We start from the raw sequence: 20,969 nt of genomic DNA, 5'->3' as shown, positions 1-20,969 counted from the left end.
TATTTCCCATTTGTACGTTTTGCTTCTCTTGCATTGGTATAATAGGGAGTGGGTCCCTGACAAAGGGGGGAGTGGGTACCAGGACAATGGGAGGAGGAACCAGGACAATGGGGAGGGGGAACCATGCAGGCCAACCCCATAATTTTCAGAGAAATGTTTTTCAAATAGTCCTGTGCTTGCATGGGTGTGCCTTCAACAATCAACATCACTGAATATTTGGTTTGACCCCCAACCCTGCCCCCCTGCCCTGATTTAAAACTTGTGTCATTGGCTTGGGACAACAGTATATGCATACCAATAAATAAATAAATATATAAAGATCAGATGTCGTTTGATGAGACAATTGGTTCCCTGACCTCTATCCGTGTAAGGAGACCTAAATTTTTAGGGAGATTCAGTAATTTTTTTATAAATAAATATGGTAATGTTTTTAAAATAAGTGCTCAATTTCATATTGGTTTTCCCAGTTTACATGAAATTTTTGCTTTATCATCAAGTTTGATAGTATTATGGTTCTATGTCAAGCCTACCAGTTCATTGGTTCAGTGGTAGACTGCAAATTACAGCTTTTAGTCAGTAAATTGCAAAACTTGCCATACGACTCATTTTCTGCATGAGGTTCAGAAAGTTTTGTTTATATTACGTGATGTAACGACCATTCATTGCAATTGACCCTCTCGATATGAGTGTACTGTTTGCCGACCGGAAATGTAACGGTTCCTGTTTGGTCTGGATGAGGAACTAGATTTCTTAAAGTAGAAATCTGAATCTAAAATAAAGTAGTTACCCTTTTCTATTGTGACTAAAAAAATGTCAGGACTCTTGTCTTCTGGCCCAAATATGATCGAAAGAAAGATCAGTGGTCCCATGTTTCCTCAGTACAGACTATTTACTGTCATCTCCAGGAATAACACTTGGACCTCACTGAGTCCATTGTCTAAATTTATTTAAACTGCTGAAGTGTCTGAAATTTTCTTTAAAAAATATTAAGAGTTTGAGAAATGTAAACTTTGGCAACTTTTAGTAATTTTAATTAAATACTAACATATTTGGGCGATATTCCAACCCTGTTTGTGTTCCATTTTGAATAATATAAAAAATATGCAAATTCATGGGAATTTTAAAAGGAGACAAGGAGAAAATTATTCAAATATTGATGTATCCAACATTTTAAAGTGAATAATTAAATAGCAAACTTAAACAGATTTTCATATTTCAGAAGTCAAAATATGTCAAAGGAAGTCAAAATGAAAATGAACTGAAAGTTTTCAGCTAAGATATACACCTAACGAAAGGAAAGCTACTTTTAAGTTCCTTCATTCCACAGCTAAACTTTCATATCTTTACAGGTGAAAAACAGTAAAAACAAGAGTGTGTTTAATAAAGTTTATATTTGCTTTCTTTTGGTTGAGGAAGCTATTTTGTTAGTTGTACAGGAAATGATATAGAGGTATATTTAATGTTGAGTGTTTCAGGATTCAAGATTTCAACATGTAGATGAAATGTCCAAATCACATTGTGTAATAATTGGTTTGGTTGCTGAAACAAGGGGAAATTTTTCAAAATCTTTTAGGCAGAATTGAAAGTTGAAATATTTGCACTAATATTGCATATTTAGCTAAATGGTCAGTAGCTTTATGATTTTTTTTTTTTGGCATATCAGTTCTTGAAAATATGTTCAAATGACTTTCCTTACGATGAAGTTCGGAATATGCCATCTCATTAATTTATCAATTTATTACTCTAAACTTTTCATGCATCTTACCGGCCCTTTCATCTGATTTAGAAGCCATTAAAATCACCAAAAATCAATGGCATATGGATAAACTCATTTGTTAATTTCTTTCCCTCATTCCCGCCCTCCCCTAGCCTGGCCTATATGTCACCTCTGCAAGAGGAGGAGTGGTAGTGGGTTCACGCCAATCTTCTGTGGGTCCTTCAAAATCCTGGCTGTTCAGTATTGTGCAAATCTATGGACCTATAACGCAATGTAGAACCATTATAATGTACTGCTCTGAGTGTATGTACATATATATTGCCTGATGATAGCCGCAGTGAAAAGAACTCAATGTGTGTGTGTGAAACTCTTGAGTTGCAACGCGATGGAATAGCGTGTTTATTCCTAGAAGACTTACATTAGATTGTACATTACATGTCATGCATTGTTAAACTTCATGTTCACCTGTTCTTTGTTGCAGGGGTCAGAAGTCACGAGCAGTCTTTTCTTCAGAAGGCAGGGTACATGCAAAGCTTTAGCATTGCCATGGCAACATTTATTGCTCCAGCTGCTGCTATGACAACCATAGTCACCCATGTGTTAGCTGGTGGAACAGTAACTGCTGCCGAGGTATGATACCTATATCACCCCCATATGAGAGAAATGAAATTGATATTCAGATAGCCAGTGATAGGGCATGACTTTTGTAGAATAATGGAGGGCTGGGGTGGGTTGGGCATGAGAGGGCTGGGGTGAAGAAGTGAGATATATTGGGGACAGGTTGGAAGTAAACAATTGTAAGTTTGGCCAAATACATGGCCTCTAGTGTCACCTCAAAACCAATCAGTACGACTATGTTTTAACTTACAACTAATTGACTAAACTTGAAAGCCAGGGATCAATATTATTTGTGTCTTTTACACTGTATTAGCAGAATCATATTAACATACAGACATATGCAGGTAGCACTGACAGTGTCTCTGTCATTCCAAAGATTGTTCTGTTAATTATAACAAAATTGTTAAAAAATTGAGGAGTTATTTACAATTACGATATATAAATGAATGATTTTTTGGGGGGGATTTTTTTTAGCTTATCGTTGCATGAGACTGATTACTGAGCCGTATTGTGATTCCTTGTAAATAAAACAGAATAAATAATATCATCGCCAATTAAGACCTTGTTTCAAACCTATAAACGCCAGTGCGTGTTTGCCAGGCCATTGCAAACAACCTTGAACTGATTTGATGGATCTGTACCGTCTTTGATTTTTGCTCAAATACGACGTAAAGACAGCGGTCATTTCATCAAATTGCTGCTTTGCTCCATCGACTTGTAATTAAATGAACATGCCAATATTGTGTGTGATGAAATATTGGATTCAAATTCTCAGTATTATTAAAAACTTGTATTGTTTCTCATCTCTGATTGGTTGATTTTTGATGATGTCATCTTTTGTAATTACTCATGTCTACTCTTATCCACAGGCCTATGCTTTGATGTCACTTTTCTACGGCATTGGAGTCGTCATATACATCATACCAATGGCTCTGAAGCCCCTCTCTGAAACGTCCATAGCCCTGAAAAGAATGAAGGTATAGTTTCTACAAATTGGTTATTAACTAAACTTATCAAGTGGTTCGGTACTGTGGCGTCCTTGGTTGCCTGCAGGCCTTGTTGTCCTGTTTCAACCAATTAGGCTGAGGTGGACTGGTGATCTAGTTTAAATCCTTAAAGGATCTTTACTGCATGGCAGCTGGTAATGATGATTTTTCTGTATGACTGTAAAAATAAAATCTGTAGAAATAAAAAAAATGTCATGAACCAGAAAATTGATTGGGAAAAATATTGAAGATTGGCAACCCAGCAAAAAGAGAAATAAAAAATGAATCATGAACAGAAAACTGATTGAAATTGTGTTTTGAAGATTGGCAAACTAGCAAAGCAAAATTAAATGAAAACAGGATAGCTCAATCAGTAGAGTATGGGAATTGTAAGTCTGTGGCCGATGGTTTGAATTCACGGTTTGACCACTTATTTCTTTGCTCTTGAAGACATATAGCTGCTTGTATTATGTACGAAACATAGTAACCACTGTGGCTGTAATATCAGACATATATAAACTCTGGACTCGAGTCCAATATTTTTAAAATCCAAAGAATTTATGTTGCGGATGAATGAAGAAATAGTGCACTGTGCATAATTAGGTCTGGACTTATTTTTGGACTACAAGACTGAAATTTGATTTGTGCTCGATTGTTGCTCTGCAGCTAGCACATTTTTATAAACTGTCGATTCCTTCTTTATTTCATTTAACGAAAGTTTTTTTTTTTTACAATTGAAGGTAATTCTGCTCATGAAAGAAACCACTCTACAATACGAAGACCCAGAAGATGAAGACAACGCCATCGAAGTCACGGGAGGATCATTCTGCTGGACGGAGAGACTGGAAGAGGTCGAAATATCTGCCTCTCGAGAAGACCTCGACGAAGTGGGGACAGAAAATGCCAAAGATGCGAAAGCCGCAGGAGCCGAGAAGCTCCTCGAGCAAAATGGAACCAGGAAGCACACGTACATGTTGAAAGACATTGATTTGTGTGTACCAAAGGTAATGACGAAGAACATTCTCATTCTCAAAAGTGTGTGTGGCTTCCGTCACTTTCTTTGCAGTTCTTTAATAATAACATGTTTTTATTTTTGCTCTCTTGTAATTGTTCTGTATAACTTGAATGGAAATGCATGTGAAAGCTTAACAATGATCGAATATTGTGCAGAATAACCTTGAAAAATTTGTGTGTGAATGGGTGTGGGCGGGGAGGGGGGGTGGATTGGAGGATGGGGGGTTTGAAGAACATGGACTACTCTCTTCACAATACTCTTCACAATACATTTTGGTATTACATAACAAATTTGCTTCATAATGAAGCCCATCAAAGTTGTTCCATGCTTTCTTGGTGCTTACCATTTGCTCCCCACCCCCCCATTGACCTCACAAGGGGCCCTTTGGCAAGCTCATGGACCCCATATCAAGATGGCTTTGCATCCTTCACTTGCAGTTGGCACCTGAGGCATAAGTTTACATAACCAAATTCTGTCCCCTCCCCCCCCCCAAATGTTGCTATCAATTTAGTGTCCCCCCCCCTTTATAAATGGTTGGTGACGTTTCTACCAGTATGTCACATTCCCCTCTCTCTCTCAATTACAGGGACAATTAGTCGGGATATGTGGTGCAGTGGGCAGCGGTAAGAGCTCCCTCCTCTATGCACTTCTAGACCAGATGGAGACTGTCTCTGGTTCGGTTGCCATGGACGGGTCCATGGCCCTGGTCACCCAGCAGGCATGGATTCAAAACGCAACCGTCCGAGATAACATCTTATTCAGCAAGTCGTTTGACAGAGAAAGATACGATAAGGTCGTAGCAGCCTGTTGTCTTAATCCAGACTTTGAGATAATGATGAATAAAGATCTCACAGAGGTTAGTCGAACATTCTACTAGTTTCATTTTTGCATTCGTGAAATTTTCGTAGTTATTTCGGCAACGTGCAGGTTACTTTCGAAGGTAGCAGAAACTTTCCTGTTTCAAAGGAACTATGTGAATGTTTTATAGTGAAGTCCAGGGGGTAGAAGCCAGGGGGGCACTGGAAAAAAGTGGGGGGGCACTTGCCCCTATGGGGGCAAGTGCCCCCACTTTTTTTCCAAAATAGCAAATGTGCCCTACTGGCAAGTAAAATGTGCCCCTGTCTTTTGCATATCTTATGCCTTTGTTAATTTTAATGCTTTATTTTAATTATTTAGTTTTAGTTTGTACATGCTTAGGATTTAACCAAGGTTGCTAAAGACTTTTGTTCAAGGAATGAACACTGGAGGATTTATTTTTGGAAAGTTCTAAATTATGAAAGGACAGAAGTACAGGTGTAGGTTGATAGAGTCACATGCACCATAATAGTATTGATAGCATACTAACACATATATATTTAAGTGATATGGCCGGTGTGTATCGGTTTATAGCATAGAGAGTGGTGGTTGTGGAATGAGAAAGTGCCCCTCTGATGCTGTGCCCCCCCCCCCCAATTTTTGGAAGCTTCCTACCCCTTGGTGAAGTCTGATATGTATGGATTTGTAGTGTGATAATTCCATGGAACCCTGTTGGTAGTTGCTTCCCTCCTTGGTGAACCATAAATCAATGTCCTGGGCAGCCCCTTTCCTTTGCCTCTCCCTCAAATGTAAGTAATAATAATGAAACACGGCACGATTGTACAATAAAGATAATTAAACATGCTCCTATTTCCTCTCTCTGTTTAAATTCATTTAAAATTCTCAAAATTTTTAATCCTGCATGGTGCTGAATTATTTCAGCGCTCTCTGCCAGATCAAACATCGATGTAAATAGGTTAAGTAATAGCACATCGGTACCGTCCTTCAAAGATTTACCAAAAGTGAAAGTATTGCTTAATGTTTGACAATTTTTTCATGAGTGCATGAACAAATAACTTGTTACTAGATCATGCGTGTCTAACTAATGTAAACGAACATTTACAGGGATACTTTCTTTCCAGGAAGAGGGGAAGAGATAAAATATTATTTGAATAAGCTGGCACCATCTTGTTCCCCAAAAAAATATATTGAATTGCTGGTATCGTAGATGTTATAGATTTCTATATCTTTGTGGGTGGTTGAAGTAGTACATGTTGATGATGTATCACACACATTGTAATACAATGAATAACAGAATGAAAGGAGGGTTAAAGCAGTATCATCATCATCTGTGAGGGCGTTGTGGTCAAGTGGTTAATGCAGTGGACTTGTGATCTAAGGATTACAGGTTCGAGCCCTGGCCAGATCATTGCGTTGTGTCCTTGGGCAAGGCGCTTTATCTCAATTGCCTCTCTTCACCCAGGTGTATAAATGGGGACTTGCGAGGTAACTTGTAAATATAGTTGTTTGCGCCGGTTTGTGGCTGCACCCTATGGGAAGTACGTGGTTGTGGTGCCCCAGGAGAGATTGATTGAATTGTGCACACTTTGGTGTGTAGGTGTGACAAGTTACCAATGACCAGGGTTAAAGTTGTAAAGTCGTGTGAGAAGGCCTTGGCCCTGAACAAGACTGTAAACCTGAAATTAAAATTAATTAATTAATCATGGATTTTATAATATAGATATGTCTGTGAGCAGTCATTCAATCACATATGTACCGCAAGAGCCGGAGCAAACAAGTACTTGAAATATTTGCAAATTTTTAAAAACAATTGGGCAAGCTCATGTTGAACTTTACACCTGTTAGTTTTACCATTGATGTTACTTTTCATAAATCATCTATTTGTTTATAGCAGTAAATCAATAATGCAGATTTTTTGATTTCTTTTTCCAACGACAAAAAAAGAAGAAAAAGACTCTAAAAAAGAGATGAAATGAAGAAAATAAGAATTGTTTACTATGGTTTAGCCAGTTTTGCATTAACTTCCCTCAGGCAACTTATGCTTGGCCTACCCCATTGTCCCTCCTCTGTCCCCATCCCACAACACCCCATCCCAGTCCCCCTTTGCAAGATCAAGCCAGAAATTAAAAAGTTGAAAATATGACTTGCCTGGGAGTGTTGACAGCCCCCATTGACCTTGGAGGCAGGCCACAAGGTTCATCTGTTTTCATATGCTGGTTGGATAACACAACACTTGCCTGGTAGAGCTGTGGAAAAAATGAGAAACTGATAGATTTTTGAACCCAGAAAGCTCCTTTAATGAGGAATGTCTGGAATAGTTACCTGGAAACCTTTTGTATGGCTGAGTCATCTTTGGAAGGTTCTAGGTTAGTGTCTAGCATTTCAGTCATGAAAACTGATACGGGTGACTTACTTCTTCGCTTGTTTCAAGAAGGCTATGTATGAATGATGGTTTCTGCTGGTTGGTTTAATATCAAAATTGTGGTATTGTGAAGTTTTAGGTTGCTGCCTAATCTTTCTTTGTAAGATGAAATTTGATACAGTTCACTTCCTCCCTGCAAGAGTGCTATTTATGGTTGGTGGGTACTGGTTATCGTTTTCAATAAATTCAATATTATCAGGAAAGGTCTTCGATTTATAATTTAAGTGGTGGTAGGAGAGTGGCCTATAATTAGTTTTTTTATCGTTGGTCTGAGTGGAGGATTGGGGGAGGGCAAGGTGTGGGCGTGTCAGGAAATTTGAGGTGGGTGGTTTAAAGGATGAACAATTGATGAATTTGCCTTGTAAAGTTCTATAGGTTTGGTATTTAGCTTTTTCAAAGATGAAAGCTAATACAGGCCACTTCCTGCCCAGATCCAAGAAAGATATTTATGGATGATGGTGACTTGTAATATTTTGTTACCTATTTAATATGATCAGGAAAGTTCTTTGACTTCATAGTTTAATTGGACTCAGGGAGTCAATGGTCATATCGAATCCAACCTTATATTTATGTATGGTGACTAAATAGTAAGAAAATGTTGGCTTACCATACTATGAATATGTTCGGGCATCGGAACCACTACACAATTTTGGTTTCTGGGTTTTTTGTTTGTTAAGCAGGCAATGTCCTCTGTATTTTCAAATTTCATAAAAATCAATGTTAACATTGGTGCACTGTTATTGGGTTACCCTAATGTTTTGCTATTCACCTGCAAATTAGATTTCCTTTTCCTAGTCAAACAATTTTTCATAAGAAAATCATTTGTCTCTGTTGATAGAGGATTGATTTGTGCAAATTGTGTGGACAATGGCTCTCAATCTTGATTCAACTGTTTTAATTTTTCACTTGCGTAATATAACCAGATATGTTGGTCATAGTCAGTAGATGATCCCTATTATTTTTGGTATGGCTATCTTGCATATTAATGAGGGGGCGGGGCTAAATGTCAAACTCTGAAAATGTGAATTTTTAATTTTTCTCTTGCGTACGATAACCAGCTGAAACACACCTCTCTCCGTTCTTTCTTCAATTTCTGCATTCATATTTTATCCGGGGTCACTATACTACAGATAGGTGAGAGAGGCATTAACTTAAGCGGTGGTCAGAAGCAGAGAGTAAGCATAGCGAGGGCGCTGTACGCTGACAGGGACATCTACCTACTCGACGATCCTCTCAGTGCGGTAGACGCACACGTGGGTGCCCACATCTTCAACAAGTGTATCAAGACGGCCCTGCGTGGAAAGACTGTGCTGTTCGTAACACATCAGCTGCAAGTAAGGATAAAGTTATCTGTCTCTCTGTTATCAATAGCAATATGTATTCATATGTCTTGGAACAATCTAACTTCAGTTACCACACCGCAAAGAGTGCCTCTGCCCGCCAAAATAAAAGTTACTATTTGAGGAAAAGTTGAATAAACTCTGATTTTTGGGATAGAGTAGTAGTTTTGCAGGAATAAGAGGAAGGAGTGTAGCTCAAATTGTCTAGTCTTTCATAATTCTTCTTTCAATGAGGGTAAACTACAGCCATTGCATCAAGTTAAACATTAAAATATTGCAGGGGCCCTAAAGTACAACACACTGTTGTATTCTGGATTTCCTATAGCATCGAGGAAGAGGATTGTGGGAGATTTCAGATTGGTGGGGGTAGGGGAAGGGAAGGGTTGTGGATTGGGTCATGCATGTTCAAGTTTCTCACTCTGAGAAATGTATTGCCTAACATAAATCTAACAAAAATCTTTGAATAATGGGTAGTTTCATGGAAGCATGTGTCAATCAAATATGAACAAACATTTAGCAGTTTTCATCACAATCATTATTGGGAATTTAACATTTGAGGCAGTGAAGATATGACCTTAAAGGTTGGTATCAAATGGTCAGTTGAAAGGCATCAGAGAGGGAGCGGTCTCTACAACTGATTTATTTTTATGATTAAGTGAACCGGGCATTGCTTATCATTGCAACTACACTGTACTATTGATCCAGCCATGATGTTCCATTCAAAAAGCATAAATTCCAAATGGTGGTAAGTATTTATATTTAAGGCCTCTCATAGTGTGTGTTTGAATATTTTACTGTGTGTGTACTACATGAACACAGGCATCAAGGTTGTTAAGTGGGAACAATTCAAATCTATTATCTAGCAACTTGAGTGCTCATGGATTGAAAATACTTTCACATCTGACAATGGTCACAGTGACGCCTTCCCAAAGCGGTAAGTATTAAAATGTGTTTAATGTTGAATTTATTTATGATTGATTTTATTCAATTTAACATCCCATGAGTTTAAAAAATTGATCACAGAAGACACCAATCAATGCAACCGCCTATGTAGTTTTATATTTGCTGTTAATAACCTTCACAGAATTTGGTATAAGTTGAAAATGTGTTTTTTTAGTGGCATATGCATAGGTAGATATGTGGCTAATACCCAATGATTGATTGTATTAGACATGATTTGCAGCTGTACTGATTTATGTGTTTTGACCTTTGCCCCCTTGGGGGTGGCATGTTGGATCCTCCCATGGATTGTTATGAAAACAGATCAGTGCTGTCTCTTGTCAAACTTCTGACTGTGTATTGAACAACTGTCACCTCGCTTTAAGCTGTCAGTTTTCCTGAATTCTTAGAAAGTGAGGATTCTAGACAATTTCACAGAAGTTACTGTTGGAGCTGCAGGATCGCCAGATATTGTGATGCATCAATCAAGTTGCCATTAAGATATTTTCCATATAGATGTATCATTATTATTGTTGGGGGGGGGGTCCCACCGGCAAAAGATATTGCGATCTATCGTACGACAAACTCACGCTGATTTTCAACTCGGCAAGAAATCCAGTTACAATGAGTGGTTCTGTGACTCATTGGTTCCAACGCATCTTTGCTTTGTCACCGTGGCCATCTGTTTCTCATTCATTTATTTTGCTTATATCAGCAAAATGTCTTGTTTCGTGTTCAAGATCATTAGTTAAAATATTGCCATATCGTTTAGGCTGGTTTTGCAACAATATCGGGAGTAAGCACTGATATCGGTATGACTAATGTTTAAGCAATACTATCATGTGGTCAAATATGTTGTTCATTTTGCAAAAACTATATAAATGCATTTATCACGAATGGTAATCATGGAAGGATGGGTAGGTAGATGCTGCCATAAGCAGTATTTTTTACACCTCTGCCCCATCTTTTACTGTCCCTTAAATTTGTGTGCCCTACCCTCTCTCCTCCCCCTCCCTACCGTACTCAGGCTCAATCCACTACACCCTGTTGTGTTGAAATGCAACCAGCTACTGAATGTGAGGATCAGAAAGGTCAACTTTCCTATCATGAATAATCTTAATAAGCAAATTAAAAGCAGGGGTTTTGAATATGCAGCCCACGAGCTAAATTGGTCCAGCAAAACATTTTTCAGTCCACAGGTCCACAAGAAAAATCAGCGACAATTCTTGCACTGAATGGGCTGTATGTCGGCCCTAATGGCCATAAGTAGGATTGAGCATACTCCCAGTCTACCCTGCACATTTTCAATCAAATTGTGGTGAAATTTTTAATTGTATCTGGCTCTTTTGCGCCCACCAATGTTCTTCTCAGGCCCGTGTAGAAAATTCAGTGAGAAGCTCTGAGGGCCGGACTATAATATCCTGGCCTCTGAGGGCCTGACTATAATATACTGGCGTGCAAATATACAACATATATGGTGGGTACAGATATAAATGGTGGGTACAGATATAAATGGTGGGTACAGATATAAATGGTGGGTACAGATATATATGGTGGGTACAGATATAAATGGTGGGTACAGATATAAATGGTGGGTACAGATATAAATGGTGGGTACAGATATAAATGGTGGGTACAGATATAAATGGTGGGTACAGATATATATGGTGGGTAAAGATACAAAATATGAGAGAACTCAAGAATGATATAAAACTGATATTTTATTGAACTGTATTGTACAGGAACTTGTAAACTGATATAGAAAGCAAACTTAATGTAAGAATAAAGAAACATGCTGTGCATGCAGTGACTGCCACAGCCAATGCAATCTGGGTGTGGGGGGGGGGGGGTTGTGGGGGAACTAGGATTCCCCTTTGTGAATTTTTCTACAAGTAAAGTGACTTAGATGCAAAATGGTGCTATCATTTGACAATTTTTCACATTAATGCATTGCATTGGAAGCTGTTTCTAATACAAACAATTAGCCTACTTCTATATATTTTAGATAATTAGCAGATCACATTGTGGGGAAAGTGGGGTTTAGGGGCGGTGGGGGTGCACCATGTAGGAGTCAAGATGAATCTTTTCTAGGAACTGTAGACCAGAACAACAGATTTGGCAACCAACCTTTATCGAAGACTGAAAGTCATTCTGTGAACATTATGCAACACTGACCTATGTAGTCTATAGTGCTATAGTATAAAAGTTGTTGCATTGACCACTGTGAAAGTGAGTGGAGCTTGAAAGGACAATATGACAGTGAGGAGGGAGGACACTATGACAGTCTCCTTTTATCCTAACTTTCCATACCCAAGTCAGCCTACTTGGCTTCTAGCCATAAAAATAACATTCTCCACCCCCTTAGCAAAATTCCCAGAGCATGAATTTAAAGGGATAATGATGTTAGTTTCAAAATAGTTTACAATGCAATTTCCTATGCTGCTCAATTTGCCCTTTTCTGCACATAGCTGAATTAACCTTCCATGCTCTAGTGCTTGGTTTTCATTTGATTGAAAAAGTTGTAATCCCTTTCAAATGGTATTAATTACACCTGGGTGGGCAACTGACTATAAACCCCTAGCTGTGAAAATTTGAACCCTGTTACAGAGTCGGTGATAGTAAAAGAAGAATTGTGTGAGTTGATAGGTAATGTTAAAGGTAGTCAGTATAGGCCCCAAATTACAGCATGCTATAATTGCTAGAAGTTTTCAAAAAGTATTTTCCTGGAGGTCTTTACTCTCCAAATTGTTCTCAGACAATTTTTAAGGAACACACAAGATGACTGAATGTCTAAGTGAGGACATCTTCCTCAAAGGTTGTAATTCAAACAGTTCAAAAATTTGGAAAACCAAAGGTGACCATATTTGAATATCTAGCATATTTGGAGCCAATACAGTGCACCTCTAAGTTCACATGTATCATATGACAGAAAAGTATCTTGGGACACCTAACTGGTGGGCCTAAATGAACATTTTTTGGTAGTACTTGGAAAGAGATGTGAACAGCAGTTTGCATGTCTCGTGCAACTATATATTAGACATTTTCCATGAGGCCAGTTTTTCTGAGCTTCGGCATTTACACAGCAGCAGAAGTTTGTAGCCTGTTAGGAAGCGACAAGGATTATCATACGATCGGATTTCGCAGGACCTGTCCTCCTTTGTCAATCATTGACGAGCATATGGTTGGATGTACAATATGGAAAACAAACTGTTGGATTTTAGGTTCCATCAGTACAGTTATTAATACAATGGAGAAACATTCTGAACAGTGGCTTGGGCAAGAAATGTCGATACTAATAAGTCCTTCATCTGTTGTTCATCTGTACTGTTTTAAATTGAATCTTGGTACCTATTTCATGCCAGACAAGGGCACCACCCCCTCATGCAGACTTTTGCCCCCCCCCCCACTCATGTCCCACCATCATGTACAAAAACAACTTCACAAGTTACAAGGCAGGAGTATCCTTTGTTAAACTGGCAGTGCGACTCCATCAGTGCCTATCTACTCAAGAATTCCTGGCTATCGGCCTGCACCAAACGTGTACGCCCTTCTTCAGATAAAAATTGACCCTTTTGATGTGGACTTTTAGGTACTGAAATGTTGAATTTGTTGATTGACAAATTCAAAATCTTTTATAAAGGGATGTGTAGGAATCAACAAATTTTTGAATTGCTCTTCCTGCATTACCCTTTGCACTTTATCAGTAAATAAATATTATCAAATACTCTGTTAAAGAGAGGGATTGGAAAATGTACATCACAGTAAAATCCTGTTTATCAGACACATGCAAGGTACCTTGGATGATATATATATGTATATATATACATATATATATATATACACAAAATTGTACTGAAATTGTTGAACAGCAATAGCGTGTTGCTCATCTGCTAAAAAAAAAAAAATGTTGCGTGCAGGTGTTACAGTATATTCGTCAGAATTTTTGAAACTTTTGAATTGGTGCAGAGAATGTCATTTCCAGCTTGTTATGTGGATGTTGATGGGACTATATCCTGCAAATTTGGTAGCAAAGTGGGGATGGAGCCAGAGGGGGAAGGGGAGGAGGTATAAACATTGAACTGTTATTTAACCTGCGACACACTACCAACTTTAACCTTACAGTTCAATCATGCATGTAAGACCTAAGCCAGGTGCAGCTCCATGCAGTTAGGGGAGAGTTGCCTAATTTTCTAAATTCTTTTGCACTTAACACTAGATGATCTTTCAAAGACAAAACAATTACAGAAAAGAGGAATAATAAAAACAAGAGGGAAAACAAAAGAAGAAAAATATGCAAACATTCACAAACTATCTTTTTGTTTGTTATATTTAGTATATTGTGATCAGAAAATATCAACTTGAGAAAATAAACCTTTACATATCCATTAATTAGTTCTTATTTACAAAATTTTCTTACAAATGATATGAACATATCAAGTTTACGTAAACATTGAGAAGAGTTGATGGAATTGATGTTAATCAGAGAGATCTGGTGTGGTCATCCTTTACATGATACTTTTCAAGAGTGGCTTCATAAGACCTCCCTGCACCCCCACCATCACCCACACCATCATCACCCCACCATAAGTCTTATCAATACCAAAGACTTAAGCAGCTCTAAAATGATATCAATGTGTGTTTTTATTTCTACAATGCAGCATAGTAACAATTGTTTCCCTTGCGGAGTTGACGTTTCTTAAACATAACAGGATGGTCGATGTGTGCTATCATACACTTTGAAAGCATCAAAATTGGTGTTATGAACTTTAGAAGCAAAAATGAACATGATGCAAAGCAAGAAATGATATGCAGCACAAATATCCTCTATTTATTTTTTAGAAATGTTGTTCTCAAACTGAGAGAGTACAATTTCGAAATTTGTAAAAGAAAAACAGTGGTGCATCATGACCCATCTAGCCCGTACCTTTTATAGAAGGTATCTTAGTCTAATTATACTACTAGTCATTTAACAGCATATATGTTCTTTCTTGTATCCAAGCACAAAAGAACTGATTGAAATACATACACAAACACTTCTACCACAACTATTACTTAAAGCCTAGGTTCTAAACGTTTCTTTTGACAGTGTGATGGAAATCAATAGAATGTTGCTGGAGACACGCTTTGCCCTCATGGAAACCAAAAGCTTTTCATGAACACCTCCCTAGGGGTCTGCTTAATACCCAAAGTTGGGAGTGATAGGCATATAATACATTCTTTCTAATATTACAAGTAAATCAATTCCAAACAGTTCACAAAGCGTGTGACTTCCAAAACAAGAATGATCATCTAGATGCTGACTAAAAAAACTTAAATATTATTCTTCTTCTTTCTTATTTTGTTAATAGCCAAACAAAACTTATGAAAACTTTTAACATGAAAGACTTCATCAGATATTAAACCTTCACCTCACATTCATTTCTAGGTCTCCAGTTTCATGTTGACAAAAGAGATATATTTGCCATCTTTTTCATAGGCCAAGCCAATATGATTATTATTTATACTCGTAAGACAAGAGTACGCACTGGTGCCGGAATAAATCGGTAGCGAATCGTTCCAGGTCCGACCGAAATCCATACTCCATCTCACTGTCATGTTCACTCTCTTGCTGGTGCTTGCTGGGTTCGAGAAGAACAGAACGTTATTATGATGTAGCATCGAAGCGAAACAGTTTGGATCGATGAGAGACTTCTCAAACACTGCATATTCAAGAGGGAACGTTTGACCTCCGTCGTAACTCCAGAGTTGCATCCTGCAGTTACAGCGATAGCCATGAGTATTACGAACCGTCATGTAGAGATGCCCATTGGGCAACTCCACCATCTAAAAATAAAAAGAATAAAAAAAAAAGTGAAAGAAATGGGCCTCAAAACTTGGGCAGGATTTGTTTTTGAAGCTGGCGATCAGGATTTCATTTCAACAACTTTTTGCTAAAAATTAGAAAAAGCAGTAATTCCTGATGTTATGTCACATTTTGTTATGCTGAGTTGAGCACATACTTGGATGAGGTCATTTGCATCTACCTTTTACAGTTTAACATTTGCTACAGTTTGCAAAAATTGTTATTTTAATGATTCTAGCCAGTTGAACGTTTTCGTGACTTTATAGCAGGATCATGGAACAAGCTAAGGTCTTATAGTTTAATAATATATGTATTTACATAGCACTACATGGGACTAGAGTAAAATCCAATTATCTGAGACATCATACAAAGTAATAACATGTTTTTAAATGAGTCAAAGCAAAATCAGAAAAGAAATAAATAATTCAATCATTCAACCAATCAATAAATCAGTCTTATCCCAAAAGTAACGAATCTATTAGCATGCAACATGTTTCTCATGACTAATATATTTTCTGTTCTGCATCTTAAGGACCAAGAAAGATGATGATGAGATGATTTTAAATCGCCAACTAACATCACTTTGAAGAGATTTTCTTGTGTTTTTCAATTGTAACCATATTTTGAATATTGTAAGTTAGATATTAAGCATTGCGGTAACCAGAGATGGAAAGACTGCTGTAAAACCCACATAGTAAAGGCTTTGAAAATATACTAGATGCTCGCAATTGATTACACAGTATGATGAGAATTACTTTATAAATCTTCCAAAATACAGCTGAATTTGTGACACAAGGAACAAGAAATTGCTAGCAATTGTCTGCTTCAACTCTACGTACAGAATTGCTCATTTCAACTCTTTACTCTTCAGTCACAATGAAATGAAATCATCTATATAATTATAAGTTGGCCACAAACTGCCCAATTAAATTGACCTGACTCAACTTGACCATGTATTATTATTATGGACACCTTGGATAGTCCGACATTGTGCGACTGATTAAATTTATCCGTTTGTTTAAGTCATGTTTTTCAGGTGCGCACAAATCAGTTATTTAGTGTGCCGTGGTCAGTTTCACGACTATATATGGGTCTTGAAGGATAAAAACAAAAACAAATTGTCCTGACATTTGAGTTGAATCCCATCATGTTCGGGCAGTGTATGGGTGGATTTAGATATTTACCTGAACTTCACCTGGTACCAGGTCATGAGCACTTTTGGTTGCATTAAACGGAAGGGAATAGAACCTGTCATTTATTTTCCACGTCTTCCCATGATCTGCAAATAGAAACAAATATTTCAGCAAATAACAATTTTACACACTTGTAACTTGGCTGTATATAGTCCATGGACTAAATACAGCACAGTATGTTATACAACGTGACATTACCACGGCAATGCAAAGTAAACCCATATTAAAGAATTTTACGAGAAACCTTCACAATTGCTTTCACCAACAGTGATGTCAAGGTACGATGCACTGTTTCAAACTTTCAATCTCACTTCAAAACCACAGACATATCCAGTAACTTTTTTTTTGGGGGGGGGGGGGGTGGTTAACTGAACAAGTCTAATATTTTGAGAACTGAGCTTATACCTCAATGTATTTCTATCAAGGATTTCTTGTTTTGACTACTTTGCAAAACATCTCTTCTTTCATTGTTCAATTTTTTTTGTGGACATCACACTAATAGTCAGTTTTGACGACGTAACTGTCGCTTATTCACTCCAAGCAACATTTGAAATTCAGTCCTAGGAGAAGTTTGTGAATAATTAGTCTGGTCTATGCCATTTGCTTTATATAGGTAAGCAAGGACCATCAAAAAAGACTTAAATTCTTCCTTAGCGGTCAACTATATGCACTAGGGCCACCCTTATCTTTCCAACAGACCAGTAAAATTTTAGGTATCCCTTTGAGATCTCGCCTATACCCACATTCCCCCTAACTGTTTGATTTGCACTGTAGGTAGCTAGCACAAATTGTTCCATTGGGTGAGGAAAGAAATTCTTACGACATTAATTGGAGAGGTTTAAATATCCCTTACAATAAGCTTCAATTAATTTGGCATAATATTTTCAATTTTTCTGTCAAGTGACAATTTGTACATAGGCCTAGGCCTAATAGTGTTCACTTTCCAGTTTTGCTCATGTTGACTAAACTTTGTTGCTAAACTTGGGAATTGAAATGGAATATAAACGAGTTGCGTACCATCGCTATAAATGCAGAGTTGTGTTCGTGCAACATACTCGGCAGTATGTCCACAGGCAATTAACCTTCCTTTGAATGGAGGATGCTGCTTTTGTAAACCATACCCAGGTCCAAAAGCAATCGCTTCAAGCTGACTTACTCCAGGAATGAGTTTTACCATGTTGACTGGTGTAGACCAGGTATGGCCGTAATCATTACTTGATATCATGTACGTGCCTACTTCCTGTGAGTCTGGGCCATCTACACAGTTAGCTAAATGACCACAGTATGAATACAAAAGAAATATCGTATTCGTATCATAGTCATATAGGGCCGCACCAGTGTTAACGCCATCTTGTGCGTGGAAATCATCCAAAATAAATTTCTGAGGACCCCATTCGTAACCGTTGTCAGTCGAACGTCTCACTGCAATGAATTTAGCACCGCCATCACCACCAGAATACTTTCGAGCCTCGGCAAATGCCAATAGATCACCATTTGGAAGATTTAACAAGATTGGTGTCCTATATAAAGAAACTGAATCGTCCTGTGACTCCCAGAGAATCTCCTCTACATAATTTAACAGACGTAGCGACAATGTAGCATGTATGCAGGTAGAAATTATCAAAAACAACAAGAGCAAATGCCGCTGTTTTATCGGTATCGCCGCCATTTTGTTTTTGTCCTATCATAAAAATGTCACATGATAGAATGACGTAAGACCTGACCGTGCTGCGTTGCATTACAAATATGTGTTTGTGTACAAAGCATACACGGGATTCGGGAAGTACTTTTCCGTGCAAGAAATAGCGATTTCACATTTTATTCATTTTCCTCCTGCTGATTTTCGTAGATGCATCCTATAATTAAATCAAAATATATTAATCAAAATATAAACGGAAATGCAAAGCCGACGGTACACGCAGCCACTCCCAACTACGTATAGCTTTACAATATATATATTGTGCAGCATACCATAAGCGGGCTTGATAAGTCCGTCATGTTTGTTCCCACTAGAAAGGGGCTGCGGACGGAGGGTATTTATTCGGTGCCCAGGACCTATCTTGGGTACCTTTTGTCAAACGATATATTTTGGCAGAGAATTGCTGTCATGCTAAACTGCATAAGCCCCTACGCCCTATGTACACTTGATTATAGTACTGACAATGTGGATATATGTTCTGAAATTATGTCCATTTGACTGTACTGATGTTATGATCATTGCCATTTCTACTCATGCTCCTTGTCAGTAGCTTGCGTTTATTAGGTGAGTCTGGTGAGAAGTGATTGGATATGACTATTCTACAATATATTTCTAATTTCCTTCAAATGATATTCTTTTCCAGACTATTCCCTTGATAACCATAACAAATTGAAACATGTTTCCACTTATTTCCTTAGTACCTTGAAGAATGTGATTCTATCATTTTGATGAAGAATGGTCAGATGGGAGAGCAAGGAACCCACCAAGAACTGATGGAGTCAGATGGAGGGTATTCTAAACTCATCCAAACGTTTGTTAAGAAAGAAGAGGAAGAGAAGAAGAAACAACAAAGGCCAAAGATGAGACGGCTTAAGTCCATTAGAATCAAAAGTCCAGACCAAGCTAATGGGAAATATGACTTTGAGGTTGATGATGGTGATGATGAAGATGAAGTTGATGGTAAGTTGATGGAAAACAAAAAGACCTTGTCTGATGTGGATGGGTGAAATTGGGAAGGATAATTGAAAAAGGAGGTAGGAGGGGGGGGGGGAAGGGAGGGAGAAGAAGGGAGAGGTGGTTGGGAGGAGGGAGAGGAGAAGAGTGGAGAAGGGAGGGTCAAAGCAGAATGGGAAGAGAAAGGGTCTGAGAAAGACGGTAAAGGCAAGAGAAAGGGAAAGGGAGTAGAGAGGAAGAGAAAGTTTTTCAGTGGTGGTTAACCTTTCCTAGGAGGAAGAGATTAGGATGATGGTGCTGTGTATACCAGGAAATGTTATAGGGCAGGGATGGGAGTTAGCAGGGTAGTTACATAGGGGGTAGGCAAGTGCTTCTGAAATATGTCTGTTGACGTAGAATATGGTAACTGAAGGCTCGTCCTACAAATTTTGCAGCCAAACCTAATTTTTTTTTTTTATTCTATCAAAGGTAAACTGATTGAAGAGGAGCAGACGGGTGGTTCTGTGGTGCAGCTTTCCACATATGCTGGTTACATTCACTATATGGGAGGCTGGGGTATGGCCTTGCTGATGTTACTTCTAGCCGGTGTGACAGTCTTCTGTCTGGTCACCACTAATGCCTGCGTAGCCATCTGGCTCAGAGCTTCACTTGCTCCTATGGTAAGAAAAATTCAAAAAAAAATTTCTTAACCCTCTTACCATTTTAGTTAACTCTTGAACCTCATTGTCATTGTAACTCGACCAAGGTAATACTTTCTCTTCAAATTTTTGCGTACTGAAATGTACTACAATTACGTTAACTTGTACACATTGACTAAGGTGTACTAGCTGCACTCAGTGTGAAATTTTAAAACTGACCTGTAATTCCCTCAAAAGTTTGGCATGATAACATTTTCCAAGAATAGTATTCTTAAGGTATCATTTTAATACATGAGATATAGTGATAACACTCATATTTATTGGACATTGCTACTTACTTACCTGTCCCCTCACGTCCTTTGTGGCGCAGCTCTGTCTTGCTTATAATGACCCACCCCCCGTCCCCTCCCTCCCTCCACTAAAGATATTTTGGAAAGCATTCATATTGATGTGTCTTAGTGTCTTTCAAATTTTACTCCTCCCCCACCCACCCCCCCCCCATCCCACGTTAATAAACATATTAAGGTATCTCATTGTCTTTTAGTCCTCCCCGTCCCCTTCCTCCCACCCTCCGCTAAAGATATTTTGTAAAGCATTCATATTGATGTGTCTTTCAAATTTTACTCCTCCTCCTCCCCCACCCGCCCACCCCCCCATCCCACGTTAATAAACATATTAAAGTATCTCATTGTCTTTTAGTCCTCCCCGTCCCCTTCCTCCCACCCTCCGCTAAAGATATTTTGTAAAGCATTCATATTGATGTGTCTTTCAAATTTTACTCCTCCCCCAC

General features: G+C 38.2%; 2 protein-coding genes across 3 annotated transcripts in view; one reads left to right on the top strand and one right to left on the bottom strand.

Annotated features, from left to right (window-relative positions):
- LOC139975318 (ATP-binding cassette sub-family C member 5-like) overlaps positions 1-20,969 on the top strand; it is a 62,672-nt gene that overhangs the window by 30,141 nt on the left and 11,562 nt on the right. For both annotated transcript variants that reach the window (XM_071983154.1, XM_071983156.1), the window contains 7 exons: positions 2,199-2,347; positions 3,205-3,312; positions 4,062-4,325; positions 4,923-5,192; positions 8,705-8,908; positions 19,286-19,547; positions 20,010-20,200. In XM_071983154.1, coding sequence (XP_071839255.1) covers positions 2,199-2,347; positions 3,205-3,312; positions 4,062-4,325; positions 4,923-5,192; positions 8,705-8,908; positions 19,286-19,547; positions 20,010-20,200 — 1,448 coding nt within the window. The remainder of the gene's footprint in view (positions 1-2,198; positions 2,348-3,204; positions 3,313-4,061; positions 4,326-4,922; positions 5,193-8,704; positions 8,909-19,285; positions 19,548-20,009; positions 20,201-20,969) is intronic.
- Positions 14,163-18,584, bottom strand: LOC139975321 (sialidase-1-like). The gene is made up of 3 exons (XM_071983163.1): positions 17,906-18,584; positions 16,880-16,974; positions 14,163-15,676 (listed from the first exon to the last, which is right to left on the bottom strand). The coding sequence occupies exons 1-3, from the start codon at positions 18,555-18,557 to the stop codon at positions 15,275-15,277; spliced, it is 1,149 nt and encodes a 382-aa protein (XP_071839264.1). The 5' UTR covers positions 18,558-18,584; the 3' UTR covers positions 14,163-15,274.

This window comes from Apostichopus japonicus, chromosome 10 (genome assembly GCF_037975245.1).
Source record: "Apostichopus japonicus isolate 1M-3 chromosome 10, ASM3797524v1, whole genome shotgun sequence".
Taxonomy (NCBI): domain Eukaryota; kingdom Metazoa; phylum Echinodermata; class Holothuroidea; order Aspidochirotida; family Stichopodidae; genus Apostichopus; species Apostichopus japonicus.
This window is presented reverse-complemented; position numbering and strand designations above follow the sequence as displayed.